Source organism: Eptatretus burgeri, chromosome 6 (genome assembly GCF_056783735.1).
Source record: "Eptatretus burgeri isolate ZD-2024b chromosome 6, Ebu_testis_v1, whole genome shotgun sequence".
Taxonomy (NCBI): domain Eukaryota; kingdom Metazoa; phylum Chordata; class Myxini; order Myxiniformes; family Myxinidae; genus Eptatretus; species Eptatretus burgeri.
The window spans coordinates 60388708-60407186 of record NC_140966.1 but is presented as its reverse complement, the minus strand read 5'-3'; the positions used below and the strand labels follow the sequence as shown (position 1 = coordinate 60407186).

At 43.5% G+C, this 18479-nt stretch overlaps 1 protein-coding gene across 1 annotated transcript in view; it reads left to right on the top strand.

The window, feature by feature from the left end:
- Nucleotides 1-18479, top strand: part of LOC147024901 (1-aminocyclopropane-1-carboxylate synthase-like protein 1) — a 105784-nt gene that overhangs the window by 31139 nt on the left and 56166 nt on the right. The window contains 6 exon segments of the mRNA XM_085885264.1: nucleotides 214-284; nucleotides 10242-10311; nucleotides 16641-16707; nucleotides 16981-17078; nucleotides 17631-17708; nucleotides 17808-17908. Coding sequence (XP_085741390.1) covers nucleotides 214-284; nucleotides 10242-10311; nucleotides 16641-16707; nucleotides 16981-17078; nucleotides 17631-17708; nucleotides 17808-17908 — 485 coding nt within the window.

The following is an 18479-nucleotide window of genomic DNA, read 5'->3' as shown; positions in this document are numbered from 1 at the left end:
GACTTCACACCCAGTTTATGCTCGCATAAATTTGAGAGAGACCACTAATGTCTGTGGGAGGGTACGGCCTGACTGCTGGTGACCGACAGAAAGTGAAACAGACTGACGGGAAACATCAGATGTTGAGGTCACATTTTGCATGACGTGGAATTTTCGTGGGTACCTGTTAGTCGACGATATTACTTTCTGATGTTATCTGTCTTTATTTTGCAGCTCGCACAGCCTGACATGTTTCATATTGATCCAATCACACTGTGCTACGGGGATTGGAAAGGCCACCACTTGTAAGTGAATGTTTCCTTCAGCTTTACTTCATGTTAACACTTTATGGTGATATTGATGTTGGGAATTCCTTTGTCCGTCCACCAGTTCAGCAGCAGATAGGGTTTTGCAATCGTGATTTTGGGAAGGAATCGCGATTTATGGACCAAGCGTTGAACTTTTATTGTTCTCAAAGTTTTGTTCCGAGGGCTCTTTTCAGAATCGTCTCCGAGCCCCGGATAGCCTCCAACTGCAGTTTGTTTGTGGTAATATTCCCAGGGATGGTTTTTAGGATCTCCATATGGTTCTTCTTGATTACTCCTGTTGCTCCAATTATCACTTGAACAATTTTGGCACTCTCCAGCTTCCAAGATTTTTTGACTTCATTTCTGAGATCCTGATATTTTGTCATATTCTTGATTTCTGCGAGGCCAAAATCCCTGAGTACTGACACCTCAATTAGCAATGCCGTCTTTTATTTTTTGTACCGACGTACTATATCCAGTCTCATTGCTTTATTGTTTATGTTCACGCTTGATGGGATCATCAGCTCGGACGTGAGCTTTACGTCGTTGTTCTCAATTATCGTTTTTGATTCATGTTTTCATGAGTTTTCTGGAACTGGGATATCAATGTTTTTGCAGATGTGCCAGTGGATTACTATACATTGTTTGTTGTGCTTTTGTGTGTGCAGCTGTTCTTGGCATGAGTTTTTTCATCCCGAAAGAATGTGACTCTTGCTTTCTGTTTCTACCTAACAGAACCTACACCTGTCTGATTGAATCAGCCCTGCAATAAAAAAAAACTTAGTATGGTGTCCTTGGTGTGTGTGTGTGTGTGTGTGTGTGTGTGTGTGTGTGTGTGTGTGTGTGTGTGTGTGTGTGTGTGTGTGTGTGTGTGTGTGTGTGTGTGTGTGTGTGTCGATTGTTTTCTCCATAATTCGGGTTTCAGAAGGTGGAACAGAGTCCTCCCAGGACTTGAAGTATCCACCTTCGTTTCGGTGAAGGATTGTGATTAATTGCCTAAGTTGTGAAGTTGTGTTGTGTTGTTTTCAGTTTTGTTCCAAGAGCTCTTTTCAGGATTGTCACTGAGTCCCTGACGGCTTCCAACTGTAATTAATTTGTGGTAATGTTCCCAGGGATGGTTTGTAGAATCTTTGTGAGGTTCTTCTTTGTCATTCCTTTTGCTCCAATTATCACTTGTACAATTATTTTTGCTCTTCATCTTCCAGGGTGTGTGTGTGTGTGTGTGTGTGTGTGTGTGTGTGTGTGTGTGTGTGTGTGTGTGTGTGTGTGTGTGTGTGTGTGTGTGTGTGTGTGTGTGTGTGTGTGTGTGTCCACGTCTATATATTTTTGTTTTACTTTTTTTTTTCTCTCTGCAACTGTTTGTCCAATCTATGCAAAACATTCAGCATTGGAGGGACTCCCCATGTAAAATATTTTATTGATAACTCTTTCATCGGTCACATGGTATGGCAGCCATATTGGATTAAAGAAAAAAAATTAATATCATCTTCTCCGAAACGAAAAAAAAATGAAGTTGGCATATATCATCAACTCTTCGTGGGGTACATAGGGTAATATTGTTACGGATTTGGAAGTTTACTGCACTCAACATACAGGTCCTATAGATCAGTTATATCGATAAGTAAATTTGGATAGATAGCTCCCTTTTCCCGAGTCTAATGGGTGATTAAATGTTACTGCACTGTGGAGTTATTTTAATAGTCAGGTTTTCTTTTATTTTATTTTAACACCACCATCAACGCCAGCATCATCTTCCCCTCACTCTGCTTGACGCCATTGTCGACGTGTGTTTGATCACGTACGGGGGCGGAGATTTCCTACACCTCAGATCGAGACTCCGCCCAGAAGGGCAGGGGCATGCTCCTTGTCTAACCAGGAAGCTCAGCACCTCAGGCTGGGCTCCGCCTTAGCCAGATAGAGTGTTCAGCCCCGGCCAATCAGATCCCGCGACAGGAGGAAAGGGCTCCGCGTGACGTCACCACGCCCCCGGGCCAATCAAGGAGCTTGCCGCCCGTTTTGGCCAGTGAGAGAGATGAAGAGCGATTTGCGTGCCAAAACCAGCCAGTGAGAGAGGGAGGGTCACGAGGAGGCGCCCCCTCGCCCCCCTCTGAAGAGGGGGGTATAATTATGGGCACGGTCTGCACACACCGGGGGGGTTCTGGCAAGAAGTGAGCATCTGCACGCAAGGTGGTTGAGTGCGAAAGCGTCTGCGCACGGAGTGGTCGGTGCAACGGAGGGTCTTCTCCTGCCAGCTTTCGCCTTGCCGACTTCGTTCGCCTGGAGCCCAGCCGTAAGATCGTCTGGATCGTGCCGGGGGTCCAGTTCTGCCCTGAGGACCTGGTCCTTGAAGACTGCATGAGGCAGAAAGGTCAAACAGACTCTCACCTCCAGCTCGACTGTCCTCCAGGCTGGAGGTCCAAATAAAGACCACTTTGGTCCGATTCTTTTGGGTGTGTGCGTGTGTGTGTTTGTGGCGCCAGTCCATAAGTAGTGAATTGTTTAAGTGCCTTGCTGTACAAAAGTGCATTTCTTTTAATCGGTTTAACTCTGCTCTTGCATGCTTCCCTCGTTCCCCAATTATTATTGTAAATAATCATCCACATTTGTGAAATGTATCCGCTCGTTTGTGTCCTTTCCTCCATTGGCTTAGCGTGCTGCGTGTTGGAAAATTAGCCAGGCTGTTGCTGCTGTTACGGGACATTTGGACCGAAGGATCTCGGCGATAAACCGCTCGGGTCGCACACAGTTCTAGTACGCTAAGCGGCTCGTTCCGTACGGCTGCCGCCGAGTGTGTGGAGACCCGGTAAATCGCCACGTGGAAATCTAGGTATTTTGAAAATTGGTGAATAACCCTGTACCACGTGGCAGAAGTATTGACGCTTCATGGTCCGATAAGGGACCCGTACTTTTCTGGAGTTTTCCGAAAAGGTACGATCTAAATTCCAAGTGATCGGTCGAGCCGACTCTACTGCTCCATCTAGCGGTCGTGCTCGCAGCCGATACCCGGCCCAGCAACAATATCAATGACATCATTGGTGAAGTGGTATTCCAGCCATAATTAGTTGAATCTAAATCCTTATCTGGACAATCTGAAACTTCATATATCTGATCACAACCCGATATGAGTGAATAAATTTATGACATCATAACCCATGCCACAAAACTATGTGATATAATAGGGTGAATGGATGATATGGGTATGGGCCATGGACCATAATAGTAGCGAGTTCAGTTAACAATGGTATTTTTGTTCAGAATGAGTGCATAAAGCGAAACTATGCTTGAGTTCTACTGAGTGCCGTTGTTGTTAACCTCCACCATCGAAGATGGACGGAGGTTACTGTTTTCACCCCTGTTTGTAGCGAGTTCAGTTAACTTTATCTTTAGATTTCGTAAGTATATTGATGCCTTCCGTTTCTGTTTGTTTGTTTGTTTGTTTGTTTGTAGGCACGATAACTCGAGAACGGAACAAGCTACCAATGTCAAATTACACCACGTGATTCAGGACGGTGATGGCTAGTGCTGATTAGATTTTGGTCAAAATCAGTCAAAGGTCAAGGTCACAGTGAGGTCAAACATCCAAAAAATGATAACTCAAGAACGGAAGAAGCTACCAATGTCAAATTACACCACGTGATTAAGGAGGGTGGTGGCGAGCGCTGATTAGATTTTGGTCAAAATCAGTCAAAGGTCAAGGTCACAGTGAGGTCAAACATCCAAAACATTTTATTTTTGATGGTTTGGTACAGAATCATCTTAGAAACTTCTGGTTTGCTTCGCTACTTTCTCTCGAGACAGCTTTTATTAGACAAGGTCAGTGGTCAAGTTGACGATTTCGTAAGTACCAGTCTATGACTGCTTGTTTGTTTGTTTGTTTGTTTGTGAACAGTATTACGGAAAAACTCCTGGACGGATGTTGACAAAACTTGGTGGGGGGATTAGGTGTGGTCCAAGGATCATGCCATTAGATTTTGGACTCGGTCTAAAGTCCAATATGGCCGCTATGGCGGCCATTTTGAAAAAAATATTTGAATTTTTGTTTTTGCATTTCTACATGTTTTAAGTGATTTCCAATAATAATAAAATAATTGTTAGAGAAAAAAAACAAAATTTAGCAACTTTTTTTCAAAAAAATTTCGATTTTTTTTTTTTGGCATTTGTACATGCGCGTCGATCTCGTTTAGTTTATTCAATCGTGGTTCAGTAGAGTCTGATCCGTTTTGACCTACAATGAATAGGATATCAGGTTCACTTAAGTGACCCAGCAGTATTGGCGGCGGAGGTTTTGCACGCTACCGAGTGCTCCCCCTCTAGTTTATTTCTGTTTTACTTGGTCTCCGCCTCTGGACCTCTAGTTCTAAGCCGCAGTCCAAGCTTCTGCTTCATTGCATAGCCTCTCCCTGTGCTGCTGCAGTCAAGTCCCCTTCATCCTTCTCTTAAACTCACAGCGAGCAACCAGCTCCCATCGTCGTTTTCTTTCTTGCCACCTTTTGTCTGGCCCTTGTTACTTACGAAATCTAAAGATTTCGTAAGTATATTGATGACTTCCGTCATCTGTTTGTGTGTTTGTTTGTTTGTGTGTGTGTTTGTTTGTAGGTACGATAACTCGAGAATGGAAGAAGCTACCAATGTCAAATTACACCACGTGATTCAAGAGGGTGATGGCTAGTGCTGATTAGATTTTGTTCAAAATCGGTCAAAGGTCAACGTCACAGTGAGGTCAAACATTCGATTTTTGATGGTTTGGTGCAGAATCATAGTAGAAACTTCTGGTTTGCGTCGCTACCTTCTCTGGAGACAGCTTTTATTAGACAAGGTCAGAGGTCAAGTTGACGATTTCGTAAGTACCAGTCTATGACTGCTTGTTTAAATTTCTTCTATTCTATCTTTGGTTCGATATTTGTCAATCATCAATGTCACTCTTTCAAATATCCATAGCGAGATCATCTCTGTCCTGCTGGACAATTTAATTGACTTTCATTGGTCCTAAGAAGCTTTTCCTTTCTCTTTCATCCGCTAAGCTTCATGAATGGAATGCATTTTGCAATAAAGGATGATTTTTTTTTTCCTCCAAGCTTCCTTATTTGAGCCTCTCTTCTCGAGCTTAACCTTTGATGTTTGTAGGGTAAATAGCGCCTTCACAGCTGTGTATCTTGTGTGTGTCTGTATGTGTCTGTCCGTCTCTCCAGGCCATAAACTTTTTACCATTTGGGCTTTTGTCATCAAATTTTCAACAAACCTTTATTATAAGAATATGGAGAACACTAGCAATTGAGTCAAATGGTCCAAGGTCAAGGTCACATAAAATCATCAATTTTCATCTGATTGACTTGACATTTGAACAGGGCTTGCATATTGGGTTGCTGAAGCTTATGTTTTCGAGGTCAAAGGTCAAGGTAACATCAAATCATCAATTTTCATACAATTGACTTGAGATTTGAATGGGGTTTGCACATGGGGTCACTGAAGCCTATTGTTTTTGAGGTCAAAAGGTCAAGGTCATATATAGTCATCAATTTTCATCTGACAGCCTTGAACAGAATTTGCCTATTGGGTCACTGAATTGATTCACAAATCAAAAGCGAGAAGGCTATTGTTTTTGAGGTCCAAAGGTCAAGGTCACAGTGACTGATTTCACAAATACTGGTTTATGGGCAGCTTGTGACTTAAGAAATCTAAAGATTTCGTAAGTATATTGATGACTTCCGTCCTCTGTGTGTTTGTGTGTTTGTTTGTAAGCACGATAACTCGAGAACGGAAGAAGCTACCAATGTCAAATTACACCACGTGATTCAGGAGGGTGATGGCTAGCGCTGATTAGATTTTGGTCAAAATCGGTCAAAGGTCAAACATAATTCCGTAAATTTCTGTGGAGAAATGGAGTATTTTTGTTTCGGTCAACGTTACGAGTTCGTTTTAACTTCGATTTTAATTTTGTCTTCGGTTTTTGCAATTGCTTAGGACGCTTAACACTCGGTTGTTGAAATTCTGGTAAAAATCGGATGTTTTGGAGACGCTTTAAGATTGCATAAAAATATTTCACTCGCCGTGTCACGGCTCGTCACGTGGTGCAGCGCGCTCGAGCAGACACGTCGTTGAGTCACGTAAAAGTTTTGCGTGTGCGTGCTGACGGTGTATTCGATAAAGATTGTTTTTAAAGGTCATTTTTTATCCCAATAAAGGTTATCGTCACATGCCTGACTCGCTAAGCCGTCGGATTATGTAAAGATTATTAGTGGATGGCCGAATATTACAGTTTTGTGACTTTGATAAAATAGTATTAAATAATTGCATGGAGAAATGGAGATTTTTGCTTCGGTCGACGTTACGAGTTCGTTTTAACTCAGATCGCAATTCTGTTTTCACTTTTGGTAATGGCTATGTATGCTTAACACTCGGTTGTCGAAATTCTGGTAAAAATCGGAAGTTTTATGAGATTTATGTCGGGTGTCGTATCTGAGGCTTAACTGAAGATTATGCTAATGAGGGGGATTGTAACACACGGCATTACGCGCTCATTTTAAAGTCAATTTCAATCCTCTCTTCAATTTTGGTAACGGTTAAGTATGCTTTACACTTGGTTGTCGAAATTCTGGTAAAAATCGGATATTTTATGAGAGGTTTGGTACAGAATCATCGTAGAAACTTCTGGTTTGCGTCGCTACCTTCTCTAGAGACAGCTTTTATTAGACAAGGTCGGAGGTCAAGTTGACGATTTCGTAAGTACCAGTCTATGACTGCTTGTTACTTACGAAATCTAAAGATTTAGTAAGTATATTGATGATTTCTGTCCTTTGTTTGTGTGTTTGTTTGTAGGCACGATAACTCGAGAACGGAAGAAGCTACCAATGTTAAATTACACCACGTGATTCAGGACGGTGATGGCTAGTGCTGATTAGATTTTGGTCAAAATCGGTCAAAGGTCAAGGTCACAGTTAGGTCAAACATTCGATTTTTGATGGTTTGGTACAGAATCATCGTAGAAACTTCTGGTTTGCGTCGCTACCTTCTCTCGAGACAGCTTTTATTAGACAAGGTCAGAGGTCAATTTGACGATTTCGTAAGTACCAGTCTATGACTGCTTGTTTGTTTGTTTGTCTGCCATCTCTCCAGGCTATAACGTTTTTACCCTTTTAGCTTTTGTCATAAAATTGTCAACAAACCTTTGTTATGAGAATATGGAGAACATGAATTATGCAATAGATTTTACATTTTTTTTTTTCGACATTGTTTTCGTCAAGTTTAATTTGAGTACAGAGCAGACATGAATAGGCATTGCACTTGCTTTCTCATTTGTAATGTTTTCACTTCATAACACCTTGTCACAGATTTGGTCTTCAATTGACAGATGGCTGTCAAAATTATAATTGCAACTGTGACTGATCATTTTAGTTGTGACGTAACGATACTTGAGTTCGACAAATAAATATAAATTTAACATCTCGTGTACATGTTGTAACGATTTGGTAATCCACCATTATGAATCTGATTTCATCTCTTATTGGAGTCTTACTCATGATCATGAACTCCAATGGGTTATAAAAGATGGACTGTCCTCACGAGCCAAGGTGTTCGACCTAATGCTTGATCTTAGCAAGGGACTTGAATTTTGATCATGGTACAGCTCCAAGGATTAACGTTTACATTGTGGATAAGGCAAACATTGAATTTGCTCTTGGTTATGATGGGTGCTCTCAATGCAGCGCCCCCTCCCCTGCTGACACTGCACCAAATGGTCGTGCATCAAAACCAAGCTGTTGGTAGCATCATTGGTGGGGGGGGAGGGGGACGGCTGTGCATTTGATGCAATACCCTCTGCTGGTTAGGACAGAAATTGGGAATTTGGCCATGGTGCCGACGATAGATAGCCTACACTTCGTGAAGGACACCATGGGATCTTTAACGTCCACCAACGAATGCTGGTAGATGTGATGTCCAGTTCAACATCCATCCGAGGGACGGCACACGCATTGATGAATCGCTCTTCCTGTGAAGCACTGGGATGACAGTTTATAGCTGGGTCAGGATTTGAACCCAGGCGAGACAGCCTGGAGGCGATTGTGCGTACCTCTCGGCCATCCTGTCAGTCCATGTATTTTGCCAATAATCGTATATTAAACTGTCAAGTTGATGAATGAGTAAAATGATGAAGCACCCAAACATTGCTTAATCCAGATTTATTTGGGGACTGGAGAGTAGCAAATGTAACAACAATTTGATAAGATACCACATAGGAGGTTGTCAGCTAAGGTGAGGGTTTGAGGAATTGGCTGGTCAGGTAAATAACTGGATTGGAAACTGGATTATGAGGCAATGAGTGACTGTGAGTGGGAGGATGTCTTGCTAGAAGGATGTAAGTCGTGGATCAGTACTGGGATCAGTACTGGGACGATTATTATTTATAATTTGCATCAACAATTTGGAGAGCGGGGGTTAAGAGTCTGCTTTCGAATTTACATATGACACATGGCTTGGAGATAATGTTGATAACAGAGAGGGGAGTGGGGGTGGTTATCTGATTCAAGGACATCTCCATACTTTCATACATTTGACAAAAGATTGGCAGATGCAGTTTAACATAAAAGAAATATAAGGTGTTGGGGATGGGTAAGAATAATGAAAATAGGGATTACATAATGCAAGTGGCTTGGGGCATGTCACACAGGAGAATTATCTGGAAGTGGTAATACCTATGGAGGGAAGGAAAGGGGGGGGTGGGGTTGTAATAAGCAGACAGCACCATACCAAGCAGCTAAACAGAAAGTTAACAGTGTTTTCATATGGGATAAATTCTACATCAAAAGAGGTGGTGTTAACATTGTATAGGAATTTAGTGATCGAGGCCTCATCTAGAATGTTGTCTCCAGTTTTGGTGACCACATTTGTGGAGGATAATGCTGCCATAGAGAGGCTGCAGTGTCGGGCTACTAGATTGATTCTGGGGATAATTAGACGAAGCTATGAGTAGCGGCTTTCAGGAGACATGACTTGAGACATTAGAAAGGAGATGATTATGAGGGGATCTGATGGAGATGTTTAAAGTAATGAAGGGTATCGACAATAAGTGCAGACGAGTTTTTCAGCACAATACACTGATAGGGTTCGGTCAGAGCCTGAATGTAAACAAGATGAGAGTTGGGGCAGTATTAAGGCAGGGGTCTTTCATTAAGACAGCAGTTAATGTTTGGAATGGTCTCCCTAGAAATGTAATGGCAGCAGAAAGAGTCTCCAGGCTTAAATGGGAATTTGATAGGTACCTCAATGCATTGGAGAAAGAGCAGGACAGGGATATTGGCAGGACTTTTCGGTAGCTTGTGTGTGGATGGGTGATTATTTATGGGGTTGTTGTAGCACAGGCATGATGAGCTGAATGGTTCTTCTCTTGTACCAAAGTTTCTTGTATAATCTTAATTTTTGCCAACCTTTGAAGGAAGATTGCCAAAATGTTTATGTCGACGCTTCTCTGTCTTCGATTTCAATTCGCAATTTCTCAACGCCTCGACATGGGCATATCATTGGAACAATTGTGGAAGAATATATTTGAGAGAACCTCTAATCCAGGTCCTTTTAGTCTGTGCATCCTCCTCGCCTACAAATGTTGTAAAGGGAGAAGTTGAATGTGTCATGGCAGTAAGCGAGATAATGCATTGATTAGGGCACCACAACTTCACCAGTTCACAAGAGCCTTGCTTTGCCCACCAGTGATCACAACAGCAAGAGAACTTTTTGCACACTTACAAGATCCATGTTGCAGCAGAGACTCCGAAACAAATTGGAAGCTGCGGTCGCTGCCATTTTGCATGCTGTGTGGCCTTGGGCTAACTGCGAGCTGTGGAGTGACGGCCTTATGGCGATGATCACTCAGGCGGGAAATTGCTACACTTTGAGTAAATGCATTCTGTGTGCATGCGGTACATTTGTCTCCTCCCCACCTCTAACCCGACTGCTTTGCAGCTTGAAAGAAGAAATGGCACGCTTTTTGACTGACTACTGTCGGGCACCTGCACCGCTTGATCCCGAAAACGTGAGTCTTTCAATTTGACTTCCAACAGTCACTCGTTCCTGCAATTTACCTTCGAGTTAAGCCTCATTCTGTTTGAATCGGATTGCGGAAATAGATTTGTTCGACTTGCCGATTCACTCCTTTATTGTACATGCCACCTAATTGCATACCCAGGCCATTCATGGAGCACTGTGATTCAAATTGTCATGCAGAAGGATACTTTGGTTGGTCTTCAGTAGCTAATTAACAAAATCTATGCATGGCATCTTGGATCATCATGCTGTTTTTTTGTGTGCAAGTGGTTTATTAATTAATATTTTAATTCCATATTGTGACCCTGGGCATTCTTCCAATGTGACGGTTGGATGTTAAACTGAAGAATCCCATTATGAGGTTCGTTCCTAATAGCAGATTTTATTTTATTGAATGGCAATGGCACAAATTTTATTTTGAGGAGGTCCAAAATTCCACCACATATCTATATATATATATTTATATATATATATATATATATATATATATATATATATATATATATATATATATATATATATATATATATATATATATATATATATATATACATTGTTAGAATATGAGATAGAATTTATACGATTTATGTGGTGGGGGTGGTGTGTTCAAAAATATTTCAGGAATAAGACACCAACTTTGTTCATTTTCCCCCAGTATCATGCACCTTGACTTGTATGAACTTTCTCTGTTTGCCCTTCAAACTGTTTATGTTGGTAAAATAAGAATCTTCAGATTGCTCGTTCAGCCACGTTTCAGTTGCTTCAATCAGTTCTTCTTCTTAATGAATTGTCGATCATGCAATTGGGACTTCAAATGTTGAAACAGATAATAGTCACTGGGGTGCCAGATCCAGGCTGTATGGGGAGCAGCCATGGTCATGGATGGCAGTCTGCTCAACATGTTGCTGCGTTGTTGTGAACATGGAGCACGCATTTGGTGTGTCAACATTCCTTTACATATGTTTATTGTTGCCTTGCCACAATTTTTGGAGTGAAGATGGCATGATATCCCTCTTCGGTTGTACTTTTATGAAGAATGAGTCAATCAGCAGGATTCCCTTGGTATCCCAGAAAATTGAGGCCCTGATCTTGCTGGCTGAGGGTTGGGTGGAAAATTTTGATCAGGGTGGTCATCCCTTGTGCTTTCAGTGCATGGATTTAATTTTTGTTTCAGGATCCCAGTGGTAAGCCTCGATTTATCATAGATTATATATCAGACAAGGGATTCGAAATTGGTCTTTATGCAAAGAAGGCGTACTGCACTGACCATTTTGAGAATCTCACGACATGATGTCGACCATTGTGGTCAATTATGAGTGTTAAGGTCTTGCGAAGACCTTGGACTCACCCGAGTGTTTGTGTTTGGTGAAAACATTGCCTTCAGAAATTCTAAGTTCTGTGGATGTTCTGATGACCTTGATGCAGAGATTCTCCATCATGATTGCCTTGATCTGGGCAACAGTTTTTTTTTAATGTTGGTCACATTTTCTGGACATTCTGACTTGAGGTCATCTACAAGAGACTTAAGTAAATACTTGCACTCAGGCACCCACTTTTGAATATGTGGGTGCACCTTTGTTATACACAGCCTCCATGCATTTGTGGATATCTTAGAAGTCGTTGTTTTCTATACATGAATGAGGCTTAAGAATGGAGGCAGTGGGGCAGCAGTTCGACACAAGTAAGGGCATGAATGCACAGGAAAAGAGGGGAGAGAGAGGAGGGGAGAAATGCAGTAAACTGCGAGTAGGAGCTGGGTTAGGTTAGTTGAGGTTAATGGGGGTTGAAAAGATCACAGGTAGGGATGGGGGATAATATGAGATGACAATGCACAACCTTCTCCTGAAGGCCTGGGAAGAGTCGGACTGATCAGCCCCAGGAAGGCGATTCCGCAAACAGGAGAAAATTGGATCAAAAGATTGGAGGCAAACGGTGAGGCTCACTTTTGGAAGTTTCACGAGGAAGGGGTTACTGAAAGAACTCATGCATGCTGCAGTTGCCGAAGAGTGTCGGAGGGCTGAGCGAGCAAAGGGAGCAACCTTGGAGGACAGGTGTGGCAGAATAAAAACAGAGAAGCCATCTATCTGACTGTGATGTGAGAGCAACAGATCCCGTGTTTCGACTTCGTTGCCGGGTACACCAATGAAGACTTGAGACTTGAGAGCTTTATATGCCACAGATTCCAGGAGAAACAGATGCGAGTCTGGAGCTCCAGCCCATAGGCTGTTATTTGTTCTGAATTTTCAAGGAATTGTTTGGAATGACTTTCATTTGGCTTTGGTTGGCAGTTGCCACCTTCTTTGTACAAAGGTTTGGTGATTATACTTAATTTTAGTAAGAACAGAAATGATATAACATGGCAAACTTTTGGATTCGACTCTGAACAACAATGTCAGAGTGATTAAAGTAATGGTATATAATGAGCATACATGGAAGGTTATAACCAAAAAACACAGTGCTCGGTGACAACTAATACACTGGTCTAAGAACTCTTTTGAATCCTCCTCGTATGTGGAATGTTATTTTCACTTCACACGTGTGCTTCTCAGCAACTGCCAGCGCATTTCAGTCCAAGTATGTCAGTCTGTACGCACCAAACCCCCCCCCCCCCAGGTCAGGTCAGGTATGGGAGCATGTGCCAGAGCAGCGCGTCACTGCATCCACTTTCTGCTGGTACTCCAGGGGCCTCTGTCTGGCCATACCCCAGCCAGATGCCTGGATCATCCCCATCTCCTTGAAATGCTGATCAACCTGCTGCAACCATGAGGCATGTGGTCGACCATTTGGCCTCCTTCCTCGCTGAGAGAATCTGGTGAGCAGGATCAGCATCAGGAAAACGAGCCACATCTCCATACAGCCGCAGCTGACGCTCTCGGACTATGCAGGCAACAAATCTCATTTGAGTCTCTCTCTCAGCAACCGCTCGTTGGACACAAAGTCCGACCAGCAATTGCCAAGGATTCTCTGAAAATACCTGGAACCAAAGGAATAAAGTCTCCATCTCAGATCCCTGGTCAGAGTGCACGTCTCACATCCATAGAGCAAGATTGGGAGCATCAAGGACGTGAAGACTCGGACTTTCGTCCTCCCACACAGGTACCAGCAGCGCCGCACCCCATGATCCAGTAAATCCTTGACTCACCAGGCCCGACCCAGACATCTGTTGACCTCTGGCTCACAGCCGTCAGAGACATGAATATCACTGCCAAGGTAAGTGAATCTCTCCGCAACCTCAACATCCTTGCCACAAACAGGAACAGACAGGATCACAGCATCGAGATGTCATTGAAATCCTGGATCTTAGTTTTGACCCAGGAAACCCATAATCCCAGCAGCTCAAACTCCTCATTCAGTACCTCGAGGACCCCCAAAGGATATCGAGAGTCTCCGCAAAGATGACTGTATCATCTGCGAAATCAAGGTCAGAGATCTTGACATTCCCAAACGATGCACCGCATGTTGATGTCTCTGACCTCCTCCCCAGAATCCAGGCCATAGAAGTGCTGAAAAGTGTGGGGGCCAGTACACACCCCTGACAAACTCCAGAAACAACTGGAAATAAGTCAGAGATCGTACCACCACATCTCATGGCACTCTCACTATCAGAGTATAGTTCAGACATCAGATCGATCAGATTTGGTGGCACCTCATGAAGACCAAGGATCCTCCAGAGGGCATCCCGATTCACTGAATCAAACGCTTTACAGAGATCATCATAGGCTGCAAGCAGCCCTTGCCGAAACTGTCATCTGCGTTTGGTGAGGACCCGAAGAGCAAGGATACAGTCAATCATTGACCTCTTTGGTGTCAAGCCTGACTGCTTTGGACACTGGTGCTAAAAGCAGATGGTGGTGAAACCTATCAAGAATTATCCGAGCAAAGACCTTGTCCGGCACTGAGAGCAGCGTCACCCCTCAGTTGTTGTTGCAATCTTGGCGATCACCCTTCCCTTTCCAGAGAGGGACAACAAGGCCCCTCTTCCAGTCAGTTGGGATGATGCCTGTGTTCCAGGCAGAGCACAGAACTGCATGCAATGACACGAGTGCAGCATTTCCACCAGCTTTGAGAAGTTCAGCATGGATGCCACAGATCCCTAGACCTTTACGCCATTCCAACGGGTTCACCGCAGTCTGTGTTTCCACAAACGAAGGTGGACCAAAGTTGTTCAGAGGGTCAGCAACAGGGATTGTAACACCCCTGACGTCCAACTCGACAGCTGGTGGATCAGCCTAGTACAGCCACTCAAAGTAACTGGCCCAGCGGGCCTTCACTTCGGACTCCTCTGTCAAGAGCCTACCACCCTCTGCTCTAACTGCAGTACACCAAGGGACGGGCTTGGACGAACGCAATGCGCAAATTCCCCTGAAAGCAGGATGAGAATCACTTCACCACAGGTGATGCTCGACCCCCTCACAGATTCCTCGCACATTGGCCTCCTTACCCACCCTCAGCAGACGTACAATTTTATGCCTCAATTCCCTGAATAGCGCAGCTTTGCCAGTAAGCCTGACCTTGTGACTGGTCAATGGTATCCAGTGTCCTTGAGAGAGAAAATTATTCTTCGTCCGACGGTGAGTTACGAGACATCCACCGGCAACATCAAGGATGGTGGTCTTAAAGGTACTCCACAACTCTTCAGGATTCTCCAAAAGCACCCTGACCCCCAAAATCCCCACTCACCTTGTTTGCAAACTCCTCAGCTACCCTCTCATCTTTGAGCTTGCCAACATCCAGCCTAGGCTGGGATGGTACCATTATCCTGGATTTAAGGTGCAACTTCAGAGTTGCTACAGCAAGCCGGTGGTCAGTATTGAGGAACTGAGCACTCCGGTAGACCCTGCAGTTCTGGATCATCCTCCAGTGACCATCAACGAGCACATGGTCAATCTACTTTGCCACACCGCCAGCGTTGGAATACCAAGTCCAGCGATGAGCTTGTGGGCGCTGAAACCGTGAACCAGCCACCCTAAGTCCATGACTTATTGCAAAGTCAAGGAACGTAGTGCAATTCTGGTTCACAGTTCCAGACCCAAGGGGACCAACACACGTCTCATAACCATCCCTATCAGTTCCAGTTGATGCATTGAAATCCCCCAAGACGAGAAGAGTATCTCGCCTGGGGCACTGATGAACCACAGACTCGAGCATGGCATCAAATGTATCCTTCACGGTGAAATCACTCGCCTCAGTCGGAGCAAAAACAGAGACCAGGGAAATGACAACCAAGGAGTGACGAATCCTTAGTCTCATAATACGCTCGTTGACCGGTGTAACCTCAATTATCATTGGAGTCAACTTATTGGGCACAGCTACAGCTACTCGTTGGGTATGGTAACCATCAGAGCGACCAGACCAATAGTAGGTGTAACCACCCGCCATGATCTCACCGCAATCTGGTCTCTAAACCCTCAGAGAGTGCTGCAATACCGATGTCCAAACACTTGGGCTCAGATAATAACAGAGACAGGTGATCATCCTCTCTTCAGAATAGGACATTCCAGGCACCCACGCAAAGGGACCGCCTCAGGTTATCCCAAGGAGACCGCTGTCTGGTGGATGACATCTCAGCACCTCCCCAACACACTCTCCCACAATCTGACCCAGGGATGTTACCCCGTGGTTTCCTTCCTTTCATCAAAGATTGGGGGTCCCGAAGGCTTTGCCCCAATCCCATCATCTGGTGAGCTGCCCTGCGAAGGTAAGCTGCACAGGAGGTACTCCCACGGAGTGGGTTTTCAGATTTTTTTTTGCTTCTGGAATGAAGGGTTTTTCAGGGGCTGGAGTGCAAATCCTGCCACCAACCTCCTACTCCGAGTAAGAAGTAACCCAAATGCAGGAGGACATCCGCAGACACAGTTGGGCACTAGATATGGATGGCCGTTGGCTCATAAGTAGCTCCTCCACCCTTTGTCAGGTTTTGTTCTTCATCCTGCCGGTGTCCATATCATACACCCTCCTCACCAAGAAACTTGGTGGGGGAGACGGTTTTGTCACTGACAATCCGACCATGGAACAAGTTTGTGCAGGTTTACATGGTACTTGTAGCAAGTCACAGATCTAATCTAATCTGACTTGACCTGACTCCCTGGGGCACTGCTCTGGATTTACTTTTGCTTCTCTTCCCCCCCCCCACACCCCTTTCTCCAATTACCAATTCTTCTTTATAATTCTAATTAAACATTTAGCTTCCTTTTGGATTTTGATCGCATCGCCGGTTCTGTATCTCGTTTGATATCGTCAAATTCTGTGTAATGAAATTGGGGGAACTTAAGCGAATGTTTGAAGGGTAAGGAACCACCACCCTCAATCTGCCTGCAGGTTGTGGTTGTTAACGGCTGTGGCTCACTCTTCACAGCTCTCTCTGCTGTCCTCTGTGATGATGGAGGTATGTGTAACTTGTCTCAGCCTCCATCTGCATATTCTCCAGCCAAAAATTGTGGACTCTCGTCTTAATGTCGTAGATCCCCAAACCCCTTAATTTTCCTCCCCCACCCCACTGCACCCCACCAATCTTCTTTTGCATACGTAATATGTGGATGGCTCCTAATTGAAAACCATGAGAAGGCCAACATACCTCATCCAACTGGCCATTTTGTTTCACTTTCCAGACTCTTGATCACATGAAGATAATTTTATATTTCTAATACATTTGTTACAGATGGAATCCTTATTCCAACTCCATACTATGGTGTTATTGACAATGACCTGCGGGATTACTCTGGTGTGCAAACTGTTCATGTGCCACTCTACAGCAAGGCAAGGCAACCCGTCTTACAACGGTTCATCGACCAGGCGTGGATGAATGTCGAATTATTTAAAGAGATAGTTAATGAAAAACAATAGAGAAGTGATTTTTAATCCTGCCACGAAATGCAGGGTTTTCACTCTTAATTCTAGTGCATTGTCTGGATTTTTGCTTTTTTAGGATTTTAGGATTTTGGATTTAGCCTCAAAATGGGTTGATGTTGAATTGCAGTCTTACTTCTGTTATCATTACTTAAAAAAATTTTTTTTAATCATTCCTTTTTTTTTTTCCTCTCTCACAACTTGAACGTAATTTATTGCCAAGCTGACCTCTCAATGGCTAAAGTATTGTATATTGATTTTTATTTTTAATTTTGTTTTCACTCGTACAGAACTTGTTTAAAATGTGCAAAGCCTTGTGGTCAAACATGAGATCCTGCTGCATTTACTCCATTGTGTATTCCTGTAATCGCTGTTCATTCAATTTGTTCGTACTTGTTCCCATTACATGAGAACATAACTTTCATCCCATGAAAACGGCCAACGTTTCCCTCATTCCTGCAGATGGAATCTGGTGAGACTTACCCATTCCAGCTGACGGTGCCAAAGCTTGAGGCAGCCCTCACCTCTGCTCAGGACAAAGTAGGACATCCTTGATTATTGTTGAGTGATTTGAACGAATATATTTTTTTTCCAAACTGTACCCTTGATACTAACTGAGCATTGTGTCATGTGCTGCAGGAGATATGTGTAAGGGGTTTGATACTTATCAACCCACACAATCCTCTTGGGGATATTTACCCAGCAGACGATTTGATGAGTTACTTGCAGTTTGCCAAGAGGTACGTTGGGATTTTTTTTTTTTAAGTGTAGTTGCACTTGGTTGGCATAAGCCAGATTTTGGGGGAGGAAGGGGAGGGGGGTTGTTAAACCTTTGTAGGCCTTTTTTGATGTGCTTTTCGTGTGCAGCCCATTTGATCACGCCACTTATGAAAGGGAAATTAAGCTGATTGTGCTGTCACTGTTCATTTGAACGGATGTATCCCTAATGAACAATTAATATTGGCTTTGTTTTCTTTCATTTTGGATTCTCTTAATTCTTGTGGCAAGGGATGCATTGGGTGGTTTGTCTTTTCCTTCCGAGTGGTAGCCAGAGCAAGAATTTGGGATTTAACCAGGATGCCACCGATAACTCACTGTCAGTTAAAAGCGAGATGTTGTGATATTTGAATAAGCATCAGTAAATGCCTATAAATGAACGAGTAAAATTGACGGTTACATGTTATAAGTTTGCTGTAGCACACATCGGTAAATTTTAATATAAACTGCTAGATGTAATGAGCTAATTTTGACTGTAGATGGCAGTATTATACTGTAAACTGCCTGGTGAGATTCGTGAAGGTGATGGAACAT